General features: G+C 33.4%; 2 protein-coding genes across 2 annotated transcripts in view; both read right to left on the bottom strand.

Annotated features, from left to right (window-relative positions):
* LOC138330549 (phospholipase D1-like) overlaps positions 1–7848 on the bottom strand; it is a 45007-nt gene extending 37159 nt beyond the window's left edge. The window contains exon 1 of the mRNA XM_069278115.1: positions 7504–7848. Coding sequence (XP_069134216.1) covers positions 7504–7663 — 160 coding nt within the window. The 5' untranslated portion in view covers positions 7664–7848. The remainder of the gene's footprint in view (positions 1–7503) is intronic.
* Positions 7849–13981: 6133 nt separating this feature from the next.
* Positions 13982–15336, bottom strand: LOC138310653 (oligodendrocyte transcription factor 3-like). The gene has a single exon (XM_069251942.1). It carries the CDS (start codon positions 14979–14981, stop codon positions 14139–14141), a length of 843 nt encoding a protein of 280 aa, XP_069108043.1. The 5' UTR covers positions 14982–15336; the 3' UTR covers positions 13982–14138.
* Between the last annotated feature and the right edge of the window lie 1928 nt (positions 15337–17264).

Consider the following 17264-nt stretch of genomic DNA (forward strand, 5'->3'; position numbering starts at 1 on the left):
AGATAAATATGGTAAAATCTGTGTGTCACTGGTGTGAAGACACCTCTGTGGACTGTCTAGATGTATGATTCATAGGAGTAAACAGAAGGTCAACTGATATACATGTACATAAATATTTACACAGAATCAAGATATGAAATGTGACCTACAGGGCACTTTCATAGTACTGAAGTAAACTTGACCTATAGCTATGAGGCCTTTTATAGTATTGAAGTAAACCAAGGTCAGATCAGACCAACAACATTCTTAACATTATTATATGACATTTACCAAAAGTATTTTTTCCACTTGATTTTTTTTCCAGTTCCTTGTATGAACCATGTAGATTTCTGTCATTTTCCATTCACAAATGTCACAGAATCCATTCCATAAAGAGACAGAAATACAAAGAATGGCTAAATTAGTGTTTGTAACGTATATTCTATATCTACTGATTCAATTCTATGCCTTAGGCTTGTGGGCTACAGTTGCTGTGTGTTTAGGGTGTTGATATTCAATTACATTATACACTACAGTCCTGGAATGTAATGGAAGAATAGTCAAAGTGTCTAAAATTTTATAATTTGCCACTTAACTGTGGAGCATCGGTACAGCTAGCTTATTGATATTATTCAAGCTTAATATACCTACACCACTAGCTTTCCACCTCTACTACACATTATAATTTTAGTGGTTGGGTGGTAAAGTTGACAAATATTTTACCTAGGCCTATACCCCCCAACAGCCGTCCATGCCTCTAGGATGTAGTGGCAGAGTGGACGTCAAAGTGTCAAAGTGTTCGAAATTTCATCACTAACTCACAAGGGAAAATAACAGGTACACACAATTATTTGATGGTTTCTCTCAGGAAATTCTGACTTCCTGGTGTTCCAACATATTTACCGCATCCTCATATGACTGTAGTATTAATCTATACTTAATTTCATTCTAGGAATAAGGTGTACAAGAACAATCCTTGGAACACTACACAAAACAAGGAAGAAAAAGAAGGAAATGGTTTATATAGCTACCTTTAACTCTTTATCAATACATCTATAGTTAAACCTTCAGCCAAAACAACAGTTAATTGGGTCATTCTACATATAAAGCCAAGATTGGTGATTAAGCAAAATGATAATTTATAGGAAACTCATATCCTGGATGTCACATCATGTGTATTCATGTACAATGTATATTTTATTGATTACATATGTAGCAGGTTTCCAAATGATTTAATATATTACACATGACAAATAAAAACAACAGGCAAATCGGTCTTTGCAACCTGATCAAAGTCAATCAAAGCCATTCAAAGGTGTTTCATTTCTTAAATGATGTGTGTAATTATTCCAAAACAGACATTCAGAATCAAACACAGTAATGTGTCATGCCTTAAATATCATTCCTTGCCTGTCAACAGTTAAACATCTGACCGGTCAATAATATTTGAGGATTTGTAAAGATTTACAAGCAACTGAATGTAAAAACAGTTAAAATACTTAACTAGGTATATATATATTTGCATTCAATTTTGTTTGGGTTAATATGCTATTAATAGCTACTAGGATCATTTTAAGGATGTGCCAGGTTAAGAATAGAAGAAAAACCAGAGTACACAGAGAAAAACCACCAACCAGCAGTCAGTACCTCACCAGATAACTGACCTACTTGGGTTTCGAACTGGTTATATCAGGACATCAGTGATCTTAACCACTCGGTCACTATATTTAAATATAATAGAGAGTCGAGTAACAATACAATTTCAGTGTATAGCGAGTCCATATAATGAAAGTTAAAGACGATTGAGAAGGTAACCGAGAAAAAGTATGTACATTATAACACCTTCTAGCTGTGTATTCAATAAGAATAATATACCATATGGTATAGGTGGTCTAGCACTTGTTTACCTAGACTAAATATACACTATTTATACCTATACACATGATAGTCAACTGTTTGACATAATTGTTATAACAGATTGCATGATATTTACAGTCTCTACAGTAAATGTAGCAGTTAAAAATGAATACAGGAACTATGAGAAAACAATAGACTACATGCAGAGCAGACTGAACATTTTAAATAGGATTAACGAGTCTTATTCCATTCATCAAAGAGTTATTGGCAACTGAAATAACATCTTAATCCCTCTACCTCTTATAGACACTGTTTTGTTTGATATTTTCCTTATTTTTGAAATGTTGAATATTATTGCGTAAGTATGCAGTATTGGATATTTAGTATTGGGTGGAGCTAATATGTGTACAAGATTAAAAATAAAAACAACATTAGATATGAAGGCCTCAGTATATGTAGTTTATACCGGTACTCAGTTGCGGTCAACTTATAACCTAAAAAACTTATTACAAGTGGATTTGTATCATGATCTCTGATTAAGGGCACATAGCTAAATTGTTGGATAGTGTCGCTAGTTTGGATCCTGGCAGATAAACAAAATTGTATAATCATAATTAAAACAATATATTTTACACTACTTATCCCAGTTGATTACACTATTATGTAAAACTAAAAATGTTGTCTGCATGTAAATGACTGTACTTCCTAAATGGCAGTTCCAACAGTCAGGATTCTCTTGGATGGTTTGTTTTGTAAAATGATTTTGCTATCAATAGTCAGGATCTTTGTATATATGAATATGCCAGATTCAGAAGGTGGAGGAAAGCCAGTGTATCTGAAGAAGACCATCGGTCTACAGTCAGTACCTGCAACTACCCCATATGCGGGTTTGAACTTGTGTCCCAGAGGTGTCGGAATATCTTTAATCATTTGTCCACTGTGGCCCTGGAACTTCTCGTCAGTGATAGTAAAAACTATATGATTAGGAGTTCATGATTAGTACTGTATTTGACCCAATAAGCATCCAGGGCTTTTAAATAGAAATAAATGATGCACTTAAAATAACAAGATAATTTGGACGAGCTATTCACATAATTATCGCAAAAATTATTAAGCCCTAAATCAATTTGCAAAAGAAATCAAATAAAGAAGCCATTCAATTGGTTTTAATATTTTTATGATGCAGTTAAAACAAGATGGAGGGGCTCTCAAAGGGATTTGGCACTTATATTGGGTCAAATAGAAACTCAGCAAAAGGCCATACAAGTGGAAAACACTAGCTGCTATAGATATATATTTACGATTACATAATAGAAAAATTGCTGTAGGCCTCTTTTTGATTTTATCTTATTTAATGATGTAGTGATCTCAGTACATGCTTTTATGGTGGAGGAATGTTAAAGGATCTGGGGGAACCATAAACTGATATCGATAGAGCCTATACTTATAACACATTCCTGATCTAGAGGTGAAGGGTTACTGGTAGTATGACTACCTGATTGCTACACAAGAAGGTTAATTTACTATAATAGTTAATTGAATAATTCAAATATTATTACAAATACAGAAATATGTCATTTTACCTATGGGCTATTCCCCTCATAAAGAGGTAAATCTTGATTAATCTGGAAAGGAATTTCTTGGAGTAAAGTGTATTTTTTGTGGATTTGGATTGATTAGTCCTATAGACGTTACCAAGACTATTTAAAAACATAATTTACTGCAAATGCCACAACAAGAAGGTGAGCTTCATTCCAATCCCCATCTTACTCCTCCATCAACTTATATAAACATATGGTACCTGTAGGCACAGACTCTAATAACTGGTTACAAGTGAATATTTTAAAAACAAAAAACACTTAGGATTAAACTCTATTGGACTGTCAAAGAAAATGGATGATTATCATGCATGTAATCATAGGGTGCTGGCATGAGTCATACATTGTATATTCATTTGGCAGATTATTCCAAGAACTTAAGAAGAACCTTGCAATTGAACTACCTTGATTGTCGTGATTGTCTGTTTCGAACCCTATGTTCCTCTAACATCAAAACATTCAGATCATGTGACCTTGCCAAAAAAGCTTATCATGTAACGAGTAGTCAGGTACATACAACTTGTAAACGTGTACCAATGAAACATTTGTCAACAAACACCAATCCCTATCTATTGAAGTTATGTTGTATTTGAGATATGAACATGTGAGTCACTTGAAAGTTACTAAACATACAGTATCTAAGATTACACATGATTTCAAAATGCAGGGTTATGAAATCAAATGGGTTAATTTATGAGACAACACATGTGTGCATGTGATATCTCTATACAGGACTAACGGGATAAATTCCAACCATGTCGACAGATTTTCAATCAAGAAACACATAAAACAAACATGGTTACATAATATAGAATTCAAAGTGCACTACCTTTTCGAAACAAAAATCTAATGTTTCTTACTAACAACAACAACATAAGAAAATCTCCATGATGACCTAAGATGAGGTTACAACACCAAATAAATGCAAGATCTTCTCCATTATCTATATTAATAGTGAAGATTCATTTCGATGTTTTGCCGTCTGACACAGTGATAGTCAACTAACGCACGGTAATTAGGACCAAGGCGGGAAACAAAAGACGAACTTCGTTATGAAAATTAACATTTAATTTATTTTAATTAAATTGTTTATAAGATGATGGTGATTGTAGTATTAATGGTATGTTATCAACTTTTGCATCCCTACAAAATTATTAATCTCATTTTACATACCCATTTTTGAAAATTAAAAGCCGTTTCTCAAAGGTAGTGGGCCTTTAACAATAGAAAAGACAAAGGAAGCAAATATCATAATAAAGTTGAATGCAATAAACCCTTTGGCAAGCAAAGGTTGAAGGCAGAATCCAGCAGGCTTTATAATATAGCCATGATGTTCAAATAGCGGAAATTTTTGGAAAAAAATCTGCATGTAATATTTCTATATCAACATACCATAAACAAACAGGTACAAATGTATGTCATTGACATGTGATAACAAAGTCAATTTTTGTGTATTTATATCTAAAGTAAGCTATTAATTAGACTAAAGACTTCATTATTTAGAATATATAGCTCATCTAAACAGTTTTGTCCCCTCTCACAGTTAAAATGGAGGAACTAATGACATTGCCTTGACAGACATCTTTAAATGAATACTGGAATTATTCTTTTTTGATGTCCAGCTTTAGATATACATGTATATAATGTACATTATGTCCAAATCATTTTATCTCTATACACCTTCAAGGATTACTTTTTAGGATAACATTATCAAGTTATTTCCTTGACAAGCTTACAAATGTACCTAATTAACCTTTTACTAATAACTTGATGTACACCTAATATCTCATAGATTCTTTACAGTTATATAGCAATTTGTTTATCCATACATGTCTGATAAAAGTTATTACAATATACCTATGTATGGACAACAGATAAACATGATAAACAAATGAATGTCTTGTGGAAATCCCTTCAAAGTTTTTACTGCGTTGTTTATTTCCTCTCTGATAATAACCCTGCTATCAGTCATACATGCATGATAGTTCCGCACTGCTATTATTATAAACATGATGTTATTGTGCTCAGGTCTTAGTCTAGCTCATTTTAAAAATATTTATGAGTCAATTAAGACATAGAAATGATTATAACTAAAATAGAAAATATAAATCAGCTTTTCGTTAATTGAAAAGATTAAGGTTACCCAGTACTTCCAATTCATTACACATTTACACCCAATTATAATATATGCTGTATTTGTTCTAATTAACACATATTTCCATATAAGGTTACGTCATATATATATCATGTATAAGTGGTCCTTATATCATATCATTTGACACATCTACCGGTATATATACTCTCAGTGACATATACAGCATACAACACATGGTTACCTTGACTTTATAAACACAAAATTATTTATCAAGATTTTAGATATTTTTAAAATCTTACATAATATAGGTAAACATGTACTCCTTAGAAAAGACTTCTTGTTTGTCCTTAAAAAGTTAGCACTCAAAATAATGATGAATATGTTTGTTTAACATGTTTACTACATAAAATGTATCTTATCTATGAAATAGAGGTTTTATATATGAGCCATATATGTTTCATTATATTCCCATACTACATCACTGTTAATCAACTAGAACATGTTCCCTGGTCAGCTAGGTCAATCAAATTTGTGTATTTATAATTGAGGATAATTGATCTATCATCAACACAATAGTTAGCATATATCCAATTTCAGTCTAAATCAAGCAATCTCTGAACATGTCTTCATATTATAATCCAAAACAAGGTGTCCCACATTTCACCCAATACCAAAGACACAATCCCTTCAACACCACCATCAAATGGATGTAATATAAGCTAGGTAATAATGGGTGATGTTACTTGGGAATAATACAGATGCAGGAACAGAAAATCAACAATATGAGGACTCAATAATTGATTATATGTAAAGTCTTTGATGACTTATTGTAATAGTATACTGGTAATTACAAGTCAGAATAATCTTTATGATATAAATACAATATATTAGAGCATATCAGATGACTTCAGAATTATATGAGCTTATCTATCTGGAGAATTACAGGATATATAGGTATATAATTATATCTTATATTCATATATACCTATAATCACAATTGGTCATCATTTCCATACATGTACAAAATAAATGTACATGTGTTAGTGGAATATGTCATGTCCACAGCCTTATAACTTTGATATGACTCTTAACAATTTAACTGCCATGGCTATCATATTTTCTATATTGGAATTGCATTTTAGAGCCTGAAAATGTCTAAAATCTTGTCACCTTGGTGCAACTGTCTTTTTACTATCTATTGGTAGCAAGATTTTATAATAACATTTTCTAAAAGTAATATTCTTCCGTGTTTCCTAACATATATACATTTTGTGTATATATCTTGTACACATAAAATGAAATACAATGCAAATAAGTAAGTATCAGGAGGATAAGAAGTTGTATATTTACTACATCTAGCTGCCACATTTTCATACAATGTTGGCATAACGTTTGTAGTACAATATTTTAATTATTACATTTCAGTATATGTATATGTAAAGTTGTAATACAACTTTTCATACAATGTACTATTTTTGTAGGCATACATTGAATACATGTATATAATTTGTAGAACAACTTGTACAACATTTTCATGCAATTGAATGCAATTAAGCTTAGGATTAAAATGACTTGAAATACCACATGTTCTTGCAATGTAGCTACTGTTGTAGCGGAAAAGATATCACCTTCTGACTGAAAAGTCAGTCAGAATGTGATATCTTTTCCGCTACAACAGTAGCTACTTGCAATGCTGATACAAAGTTGTTATTCTACATTATCTTACAATGTAATTTACAAATACGTAATATGTATATTACAAATACCACAGGCATCTGCATCTGGTTTTGGAAAAATAAAATACCTTATCCCTACTAGTGGGGGTAGCTTATTATATTTTTATCAAACCAGAAGCAGTACAAACATTTTGTAAACAGCGCCTGACTAGACAGAGTTGGTTCCCTTTAACCTTCAAAAGTTTGTAAACATTTTCTCACCTTTGGGATGGCGGACACTATACAAATAAATATTTACCTTGTCCGATGCCCTCGATAGTTTGGCTTGGGGTGATGTGTCCGTCTGGTCCGTCCAAATGGAAATCGGCTGGCAGGTCTTCGAAATCCGAGTCATGTTCACTGATGACAGAAATCGAACGAGTGAATCTAAATCCACGTCCCTCCACAGTTGTCCCCATCCAAAACAATCACACATGTACAGGTAAATTAGCTTATCATGAGTAACACCTAATAAACACGAGTACAGAAGACACTAGAACAATAGCCCAACCATACATCCATCTCTATACTATCACTTCTTGTCCTATCCGATATAAAGCAGTAGAAAAGATACACAGTGTGTATTGCCCTACGAAAGGAGTGGGTCACGTGATACGTTTGAGAATAGAAGGCAGCGTGGAAATAGTGGATTGTGCTTGAGCGTTAGTCAATAAAATATTTACAAGTGCTAGAGTCTTGCTCTCGTTTATATATAGTAGTCATGTGTATATAGACAGTCTCTTTATTTATTAGAAATGATAATAACAACATGAAGCTATAATGTACTATTCAGTAGCCCTAGCTAAAGCCAGGGATTTATAAGTGAGATACGTCCTTGCTAAAACTTTTTAATGAATATTTATTAATTTAATTATATGAATGATGGTGTAACAATCAAATATGTTCAAACTGAATGTGACCTCAGAATGACCTCCTTTTATTCTAATAACGATCCCCCAATTTTGATAAGGAAAATTAAAAGTGCTAATTATCAATGGAACTTACATATAATGTAATGGTATAATTTATATTCGTTTATATGGCATGCCAGATGTTGCATTATTCAATAATTGAATATAATTTATGTACTTTCATTTATATTGTATGAATTACATTTATATTCAACGATTCTAATTTTTTATATTGTAAAAGATTTATATCTATATTCAATATTTTAGCATTCGTATTTAACATTTCACACCTGTATAATAAAAAAAAACACATTTTTTTATTCAATAATTTGCTATGACTTTAACATACGGTATACGGAAAAAATGAAACTAATCAAAGTGGAAATGTAATGTGGGGAAAGAAAATAGTAGGGATGCGTTGTCTGTCTTGTATTTGTGATATGTTTTGTTTTCCCGACTGCTTATTACGCCATCTTTTATATCAGGCCACGGTTATTTACAGGTAAATCGATATATTGTAATTAGCAAGCATCATCTTCAAGTGACGTGTATATAACATCAATTATTATCGTTATGTGAAAATTGAATTTCATTAGTATCACAACAAGTAATGGAATGTTTGCGTTTTTATTCTAAACCAATGGTAAAAAGCGACATATAAAGCTAGGGTTATCTCCTGAAAGAGATGCAGGCGTTTTCTGCAGTAAAACATTTGTGACAAACAGACAATAAAAATGAGTCATAATTGTCACACAGTATTATATGTATGTTGGCATTAGTGACATATACTTACTTCTCGTGGCAATGTTATTACATGTATATTGGTGATTTATCTTGTACATAAGTACAGCTTCCGAGAAGGGGTTATTTCACAGGGGTATGAGAATAGATTATATCGGAACCACCAGAGTGCCAGTAGGCCATAAAGGCGTTTTAGGGGTCTATATAAAGAAAAAAAATCGGTTAAATTCGTATATATATATGTAGTTTAGGACCATGTAGAATACGAGTTTACCGAAAACGTCTAGAAATGGTCTATGGACACTCTGATGGATCCTAGGATTTATTTATAAATCCTTGTGTGGAACGAAATTGATATATACAATGTAAATTGTAACTAATTCTCGGACACCTGTGTATTATTTACCAAAAATATACACACACATACACGTAAATGCGGTTCACTTTCAATAGAAAACAATCTGAAAGTCATTTTTATATCATTTGTCATACATTGCTATTCACAGACTTATTTTCAGGTGATCAAGAGTGGCTTATTGTCATATTAAATAATTGGGGTTATCGGGAGAAAATTGATACATGTATAATATATAATGTGTATGTATAGCTCCGAATTGTCCCCTGATCACTAGTTAAACATCACACACAATAAGCTGTAATCGAAATGATATAGAATACACCTGTATTCTGTCTATATACTCCATATACAGGTATACATGCGCACCGGGTGGTCTATAGTCGTTGACAAGGTGCTACGTCCGTAACACATGTAATACTCGAATATATAGTTACATATTGTAGATCAAAATGAAGGTATAATTTAATATACATTTATCAGTTATAAGAATAATAAAATAAGTAAAAAGATTATTATTAAAGATGTGTTTAAATATCTACAAAGGTATAAATATGTTGTAAAACAATTGATTGTAGTGAAGGTTAACGTTAAATGATTATTACCTGTCCGATGGTGCAGAGCTCTCACTTCTGAAGAAACGTTTGTAACTCCGAAACTTGGTTCGTATCATGACACAGGAAATATTACCTGTAGCCAAACTTACACACACCCCTCATGTCGAGTTCCTGTCAGTACCGGTCATAGATCCATGGAATACTTCACTAATATACAAATAACAATATAATGTCCCTTCACAAGTTGTCCGGCGAAGGACAACAGATACAAAAAAATAATGTTCCACGATGCGCGTTACTACTTAGTATACTCACAAAACAAATAATAAACTACAATGTGTACAGTTTTGACATCAGCAAATACACGTGCACATTCCTTTCGAGTTTATAATACACAAAACACATATACCCGACTTAGTCAACCCTTTTCACCTGTGTTAATTCATAAATTCCGATTTAAAAATAGCTGCATGAATACCTTCACATTCTTTCCGAGCATAAATGCTAAACATACGAAATTACCATAGCGTAAGATCCATGAAACGTATATACATGAAATTAATGATCACCTTAAAATCAGATCGACCACCAAATCAGACCACGGTTATGATATTTTGGCTGTTTGTACAGTCGATTTCACCGGTATATTTATTTTGGATACACGCGATCACAATGAACTCGTCACTACAGGTACATAATACACGTTTCGCTGACCGGGTATTTCCTCTTCTCAATAACGTCCAAATGTCAATTACTTTGATTTTTCTCTAATGTCTGGTATCGATTATTTTAATTATTTGAACAGCAGTTTGGTTGAAAATTAGGTAAACGTGTAGCGTCATTAATTTTGGAGAGTCGTATTAAGTACATGCATGTAAAGTGTACAAAAATGAATTTAAAGCGGATCCTGGTTTGGTTTCGTTTATCTTATCATCGTATCATCGGCTATGTTCATTTTTGAACACCTTGTAACAACAGAGGCAATATATGATTGTTGATGACAAATTGTGATATATACGTGTGTTTGAACATTTCGTAGAATGTATGGAATGAAGATCTAGTTTCGCGCCTACCCGCTCTACCTTAACTTACACGTTTACATTGTTTTTGATGCTGATGTAAATCCAAACTATTAAATTATCTGTGAACATCTAAAATAATTACAGAAATGTGTACATGTTTATATTGCCATGTGGCTAGAAATCTAACCATCTATGTCATTTTCGAAGGGAGAGAGACAGAAAATACGTTTTTCAATAACTCAGCTTCACATCAATGGGGCGTTTCGTATTTTTGAATGACCCGTCGTCAATGTATTCAACACATATATCGACTGATATGAAATTGCTCTAGCTTATTAAATCCCAACTCTCATCTACAGAACGTGTATTGATTGAATTGTGCCCGGTCGATCGTTCTTCATATATACATATATGCCTTAATATACACTATTAAATGTGGACACATTTAAATACCCGACGATAATAATACCCAAAGTCAATTCGGCCTCACTCTTTGTAAGGACATATGGGCAGTGTATTACTTCGGGATTTATACAAATTATGATAACCAAAATGCCTGTATGTGTGTTGGTGTAACAGACTGGTATAAATGCAGATTGTTTTTATTTCTATCTCTAGTATGCAAAAGAGACGAGACAATAGCACTGACCCCACTTCTTTCCGTTTATCTTTTATTATCTAATCTGTAGAAAAAATGGCATTTTCGTAATAAACATTTTATTTTGCTGTGAGAGGGAATCAAATCATAACTATTAAATCTTTTATTATCTAATCTGTAGAAAAAATGGCATTTTCGTAATAAACATTTTATTTTGCTGTGAGAGGGAATCAAATCATAACTATTAAATAGTGAATTAAATTGTGTTGCTATCGGTAATGATGTGAAGGAGAATAAACCTGTCACATTGTCTTCCCGCCAATTCATGAACGTCCGGATGAGTGCGCACGTTTAATCCTGACGAGTGTCACGCTGATGGTTATCTAACGGAATCTGATGACCACATGCACGGACAATGGTCAGTCGTGTCATATTAACTTCCATGTTTGGTAATACATCGGGTTATACTAATTGTGACAAAATTACTGTTCCTGAAACCATGATTAGAGGAACATAGCCTAATTATCTGTATAATTTTCCACGCTGCTTTTCCTTCTATGTATTAATGAAAACGGTTTCATAAAAACATAGGAACACGGCAGTATAAAAAGGACGAAATTGTTGTATGTTGAAGTCCTTTCTGATTACATTAACCACTTTAACCTTTGAAAGGGTCCCTGGAGGGACCAACATTATTTACCAACCGGAGGTGTACGACAGGGCTCATTTTTTACCCCAAACTTGCATGTGGTGAAATGGTATATTGTCTTCTTAATATTGTGATTTACTGTGAAACTGTATAATAATTTGGCAATCAACTCTGTCTATCATTGAGAGGATAAACTATCATATGCAGGAGCCAAACGATGATAAAGGAAATTGTCTCGGGGTACATGCAGAGACGATATCTATTAAATTGGCGACATTTCAAAACCTTATTCTTTGGAAACATTAAAGCAGCTTCTAATATCGAACAAGTCAGACTGACATTTTATTTATTTAGATGATATCAGAAAGTGATTAGTCTTTATACATTCTATAAACTCCCATAATGAATGAGTGCATTTTTTGGCGTATCAATAAGATTCGAATTTGGAGATCGCGTGGAGCCAGTGGTGTAACTTCATATAGTACAAGTATTCCAACTTTCACCAGATCAATTACAACCATAATTCCAATAAACATAGCTATTGAGAAAAACTGTCAGCGGAAATTATCCTAGTATATTTTCCAAAAAATGTGAAAAGAAGCCTCTTATTTCTGTTTTTATAGTTTCTTAGTAGATTGACGCTCTGCTTATTCCCTACATAGATTGTACCAATATTTTATAGTATGGCCCAATACTCCCAAACAAATTAAAGTGAACAGTCGGGCAAGGATGGCTAAAGTCGGTAAAAATGGTGTGAATGTATCCAGTATAATTTCTTATGAAATGAAAAAATAAAATCTCTCGTCAAAATCTGTCTGCGTACGAAGAAATTGATTTAAAGTTTGGGAATTCTAAAACGTCCTCCCGGCTCACTGTGTCCGTGGTTACGTTTCCACGCAGCCTTGCTTTCAATGCTTTCAACTATTCTTTACTTAATGGTCAGAACTGGGAAACTAAGCAGAACTTGACCGTCGTATTAATATGTGAGAACTTTTGGAAGGCCAATGAACGCATTTAGACTGGTTTTCTTTGCCCGACTATTCACTTTAAGCGTACTAATGTTTCTTTTTACAAATACGGATAACATAGCATTATCATGTCAAAACATTCACATTCTTTAATTTCCGTGTTTAAAATATTATTTTCTCGCAATTACTTTGAGCATGCTATTCTATATAGCTAAGGTAAACCATATTACAAAAAATAACTTTCGGTAATAAAACATTGATTTGTCAAATTCCTCAATTTCGATAGTTAGAAAGTCTTTCCAAGTTTTAGTAAGTTTGACTATGTCGTTTTTAAACGCAGGGACCGGAGTATGTGGTTACAGTCTACATATAGTATAACATATCCTACAGTGTCTATAGATCGCTTTTAGACGTGTTAGAATTGTCAAATACATGTGGACCAACAATTCTCAGGTCCCTGTGGTAAGTCAGAGCGCCGTGTAATATGACCGATTCAAAACATTCGGAACTTTCAGTAAACGAGAAATTGTAAATACGAAGTAATATTAATATCCGGTGTTTTATTTAAAGTTTATTCTCGTTTGCGGAAAGTGCCGTAGGTTTTGATAGCTGCGGCGTACGTCATGCTGTATTACGTCCGTCATAGTCTAGCAGAATATTAATCCTGCAATTCTTTCAAAATGACAGTTTTCATGGAAGTTATTTAACTCTTTGGAATAAAGGACAAAGACATTGAATATAATACTGTATTTGTATTTCGGAATGTTTTATCAAAATGTTACAATATATACATCTGTAAATATTTCATTTACTGATATTATTTGAATTCCATTTACAAATATACATAACTTTACAAAATATTTACAAAAGAGATATAGATCGACAGTAAAAGAACAGAGAAAGGAACGAAATTACTGCAAAATAGTTTTCAATTCGTTGTCTTATCTATATTATATCACAGTTCATTGTCACATAAAAGCTAAGATACTTTACAAAGTTCAAAGCTTTAACATACACCCATATTCTCGATACTGGTTGTTTCACAATTTTAACAGTTTTAGAGTATAATTGTCACAAAATGTTCAAACCTCACTTAATACAATGGCTTCCATTCCTGCCGAGGGAGTCCGAGAAAATGCGGGTGTACGTTCGGAATAGCTCCAGACACTATGGCTTGAGATTCCTCACTAATGGTATACATTGATGGAACTGGTTTACAGGGAACAGGTGACGATGGTTTCTTATCCTCCAAAATGGCTGACACCGAATGTTTAAACGGAACCGAAGAACGTACATGGGTGTTTGTGGAATCGGAAAGTGGCAATGATCTCTTCGATGACGTCACGCGTTTAGATACAGGTGATGACGTATGTGTTGGTGGGTCCATGTAGGGAACAAATGCTGGAGCCTTGTAAGGAGAAAATCTTGACGAAGTTGGCATACTTGGATAATAATACTGTCCTCCCATGTCGTTTGACGGTGCTGTTAACTGAGTTGCTGTAGGAATGGCCATTGGTGGCATCACCGGCGCTTCCGCTGGTTTGGCTGTGGACATGTCTTGCACTAGTTTTCGCATCTCCTCCAAAGATTTGGTTAACATCACAATGTAATTTCTAGCCAATAAAAGGGTCGACATCTTTGAGATTTTCTTTACTGATGGTCCGTGAGAATACGGCATGACTTGGCGAAGACTGTCAAGAGCCGCGTTCAGATCGTGCATTCTTTGTCTTTCTCTGCTGTTGATTCTGAGCCTGACATCGTCTGGAACTTCCGACTTCAAGTGACGATGTTCTTTATAGCGTTGATCGCCACGTCTGCCGTCATTTACATTGATGTCCCTGGCATCAAACGACGATTCAAACTCAGATTGGTTAAAGGAATCATCAACATCCACAGTGATTTCTTCCAAACTGGCGTCAAGCTCTTTGGAATGCATCTTGAGAAGTTCTTTTCGGAGCCTTTAACACTCAACACAAACGATAGAATAAATCCGTAAATGGTTTAGGATGTATGCAGTTGTTTTGAAACAAGTGACGATGTTTGGTGATTGTTGCCCTTTTAAACCTACCCAGGCGGTCAAATCTGCAAATGCATTGGCTGTCAGTCATCACGCATGATTAGACACAAAGCTCCGCCCACTTTAAATTATTTTCGGTATTCATAGCTCATCAGCCGTGATAAGTGTCTCCCCTCGGGACATCCTCTGGAAATCGTACCCAGCGAGTGACAGCTAAATGTTTCGTAGTATTTACACTATCGACCAACTTATTTTACTGTTGTAAATAAATATGTGTGAGAATATTGAGAAAAGTTTGGAACTATTCTCTTATAGTATTTTGTCTTATTTTGTTTAACAAAGCTGAAAATTCATCAGCTAGAGTTTCGTATGTGGAGAAGAATTGAAAAAGTGTCGGTCACTGAAAGTCAGAAGTTGATATATGAAATCTGTTCATTTTCTTTCCTATCCAAACAGCAGAACATGGTATGATTTTTCTTAAATAAACAGTTTTTGGGTTAAAATATGTCGTGAAAAAAATTGAAAATAAACGTTTACTGACTAGTCCGTGAACAAAATGAATCGATATGAAGTTTGATAGAAGGATAAGAATATTTCATTTCTCGAAAAAGTCATAAGTAGTGTAATATATTGACACTTATAGACACAGGGTACAATTATATATTACTGCTTATTTAAAATAATGGTAACGTTAAAGTTTAAATACCATATAAGTTGATGACATTTTTAATAGTTCTGGAAAGAGCTAGCATATATACTGTCATTGTATTGGTTTCGAATTCATTATAAGTGTCTTAGAATAATAAATGATAATGAATTGTTGAAAGAAAATGTTCATTTATCAATTTCTTTGTCTTTCGGATTTGAAAACAAATCGAAGCATAGAGTTGTTTATTAGCACCAGTCCTTAAAAACACACTCAAAAGCAATATGTATAGTGTAAACTGTCTACACTGATTTTTCCTTTTGATATAATATAGTCATCATCGGATACAGAAATAAGTTTTGTTAGATGTATGTTCCTGCAAGTTCTTGCTCTATTGCACATTTGTGGAATATATGTACCAGATCGAATTCCGTATGCCAGGATCAAATCAGTGCTGATTAAAGAAAAGAAACACAAAATCGGAAATACATTTTTATCTGACTATAACTGACATTTTTCATAGCTTCTATCAAATTGTAGCTCTATTATTTCAAAATCGTACGTGTTTAAATTGTTTTATATCATAGTGTGTGATACAAAAGATCAGACAAAATGGCTAAGGTTACTACATTGTATGGTACTATTCTATTTTCTACAGAACTAGATCTGTCCTCAAAAGTGTTTTTCTCATCTATTCTAACCTACGAATTATCCCTAAGTAATGATGGAATAGATATAACAATATTGATTAAAAACCAAAACCAAATGCGATATTACAAAAGTAAATATTTTATAAAAAGTTGAGTTAGTTATCTTGATTCTATGGTAATTCTATACATATCAATATAGTCAAGTGTGATACACATGCAATCATTGTAATGTATAGTGTCTGCATTGTAGTGTAAGGTTTAGTTTTGCCCAATGTAATTGTACTGTATATCATATTATGAAATCAATGAAAAATTAAAATGTTAAAAATGTTTGATACAAATGCACGGATTTGACTTTTTGATATTAATTAATATTTAATTTGATTTTAATGTCGAAAAATGAGTGACAATTCACATGTTTATATGTAATTAATTGTAATTAGCAGCTGTTCGTCTAATTATGACAGTTACAGACCCTGGATCCCGGGGGTCGGGGTACACCGCGTGTTGACACGAGACAGTGTGTCATACATGAATTTCAATTTAAACCTTTGCGTCAAGTCCAATCGCCACCCCCGGGATGAATCAAATGTGACCGTGGATAGGAGGAAATCTGTCCCGGGGGTCGGGTGATGCAAGAAACATAATCAGTGTCAATCTGATAGTACAGAAACAAAAAGAAACATCTCTACATATGTTTTTCCATGTACCCCAATAGGGATGCATGCGTGGGTCGGGCATTAAATCCCGGGGGTACCGTTTTGATATTGGTACAAAACGTACATACAAATTTGCATATATCTTAGTTCTATATCTTAGAATAAGTAAAATGATGTGATGTATAAATAAATTAATTGCATTGGACTAAATATTTCATTTATTTTTGTCGAGAAGAGAGATTTGTTG

Source organism: Argopecten irradians, chromosome 1 (genome assembly GCF_041381155.1).
Source record: "Argopecten irradians isolate NY chromosome 1, Ai_NY, whole genome shotgun sequence".
Classification (NCBI taxonomy): domain Eukaryota; kingdom Metazoa; phylum Mollusca; class Bivalvia; order Pectinida; family Pectinidae; genus Argopecten; species Argopecten irradians.

Bases quoted from the DNA above. Each gene is read 5' to 3' on its own strand.
- LOC138310653 (XM_069251942.1), bottom strand. From the start codon at position 14,981: ATGCATTCCAAAGAGCTTGACGCCAGTTTGGAAGAAATCACTGTGGAT.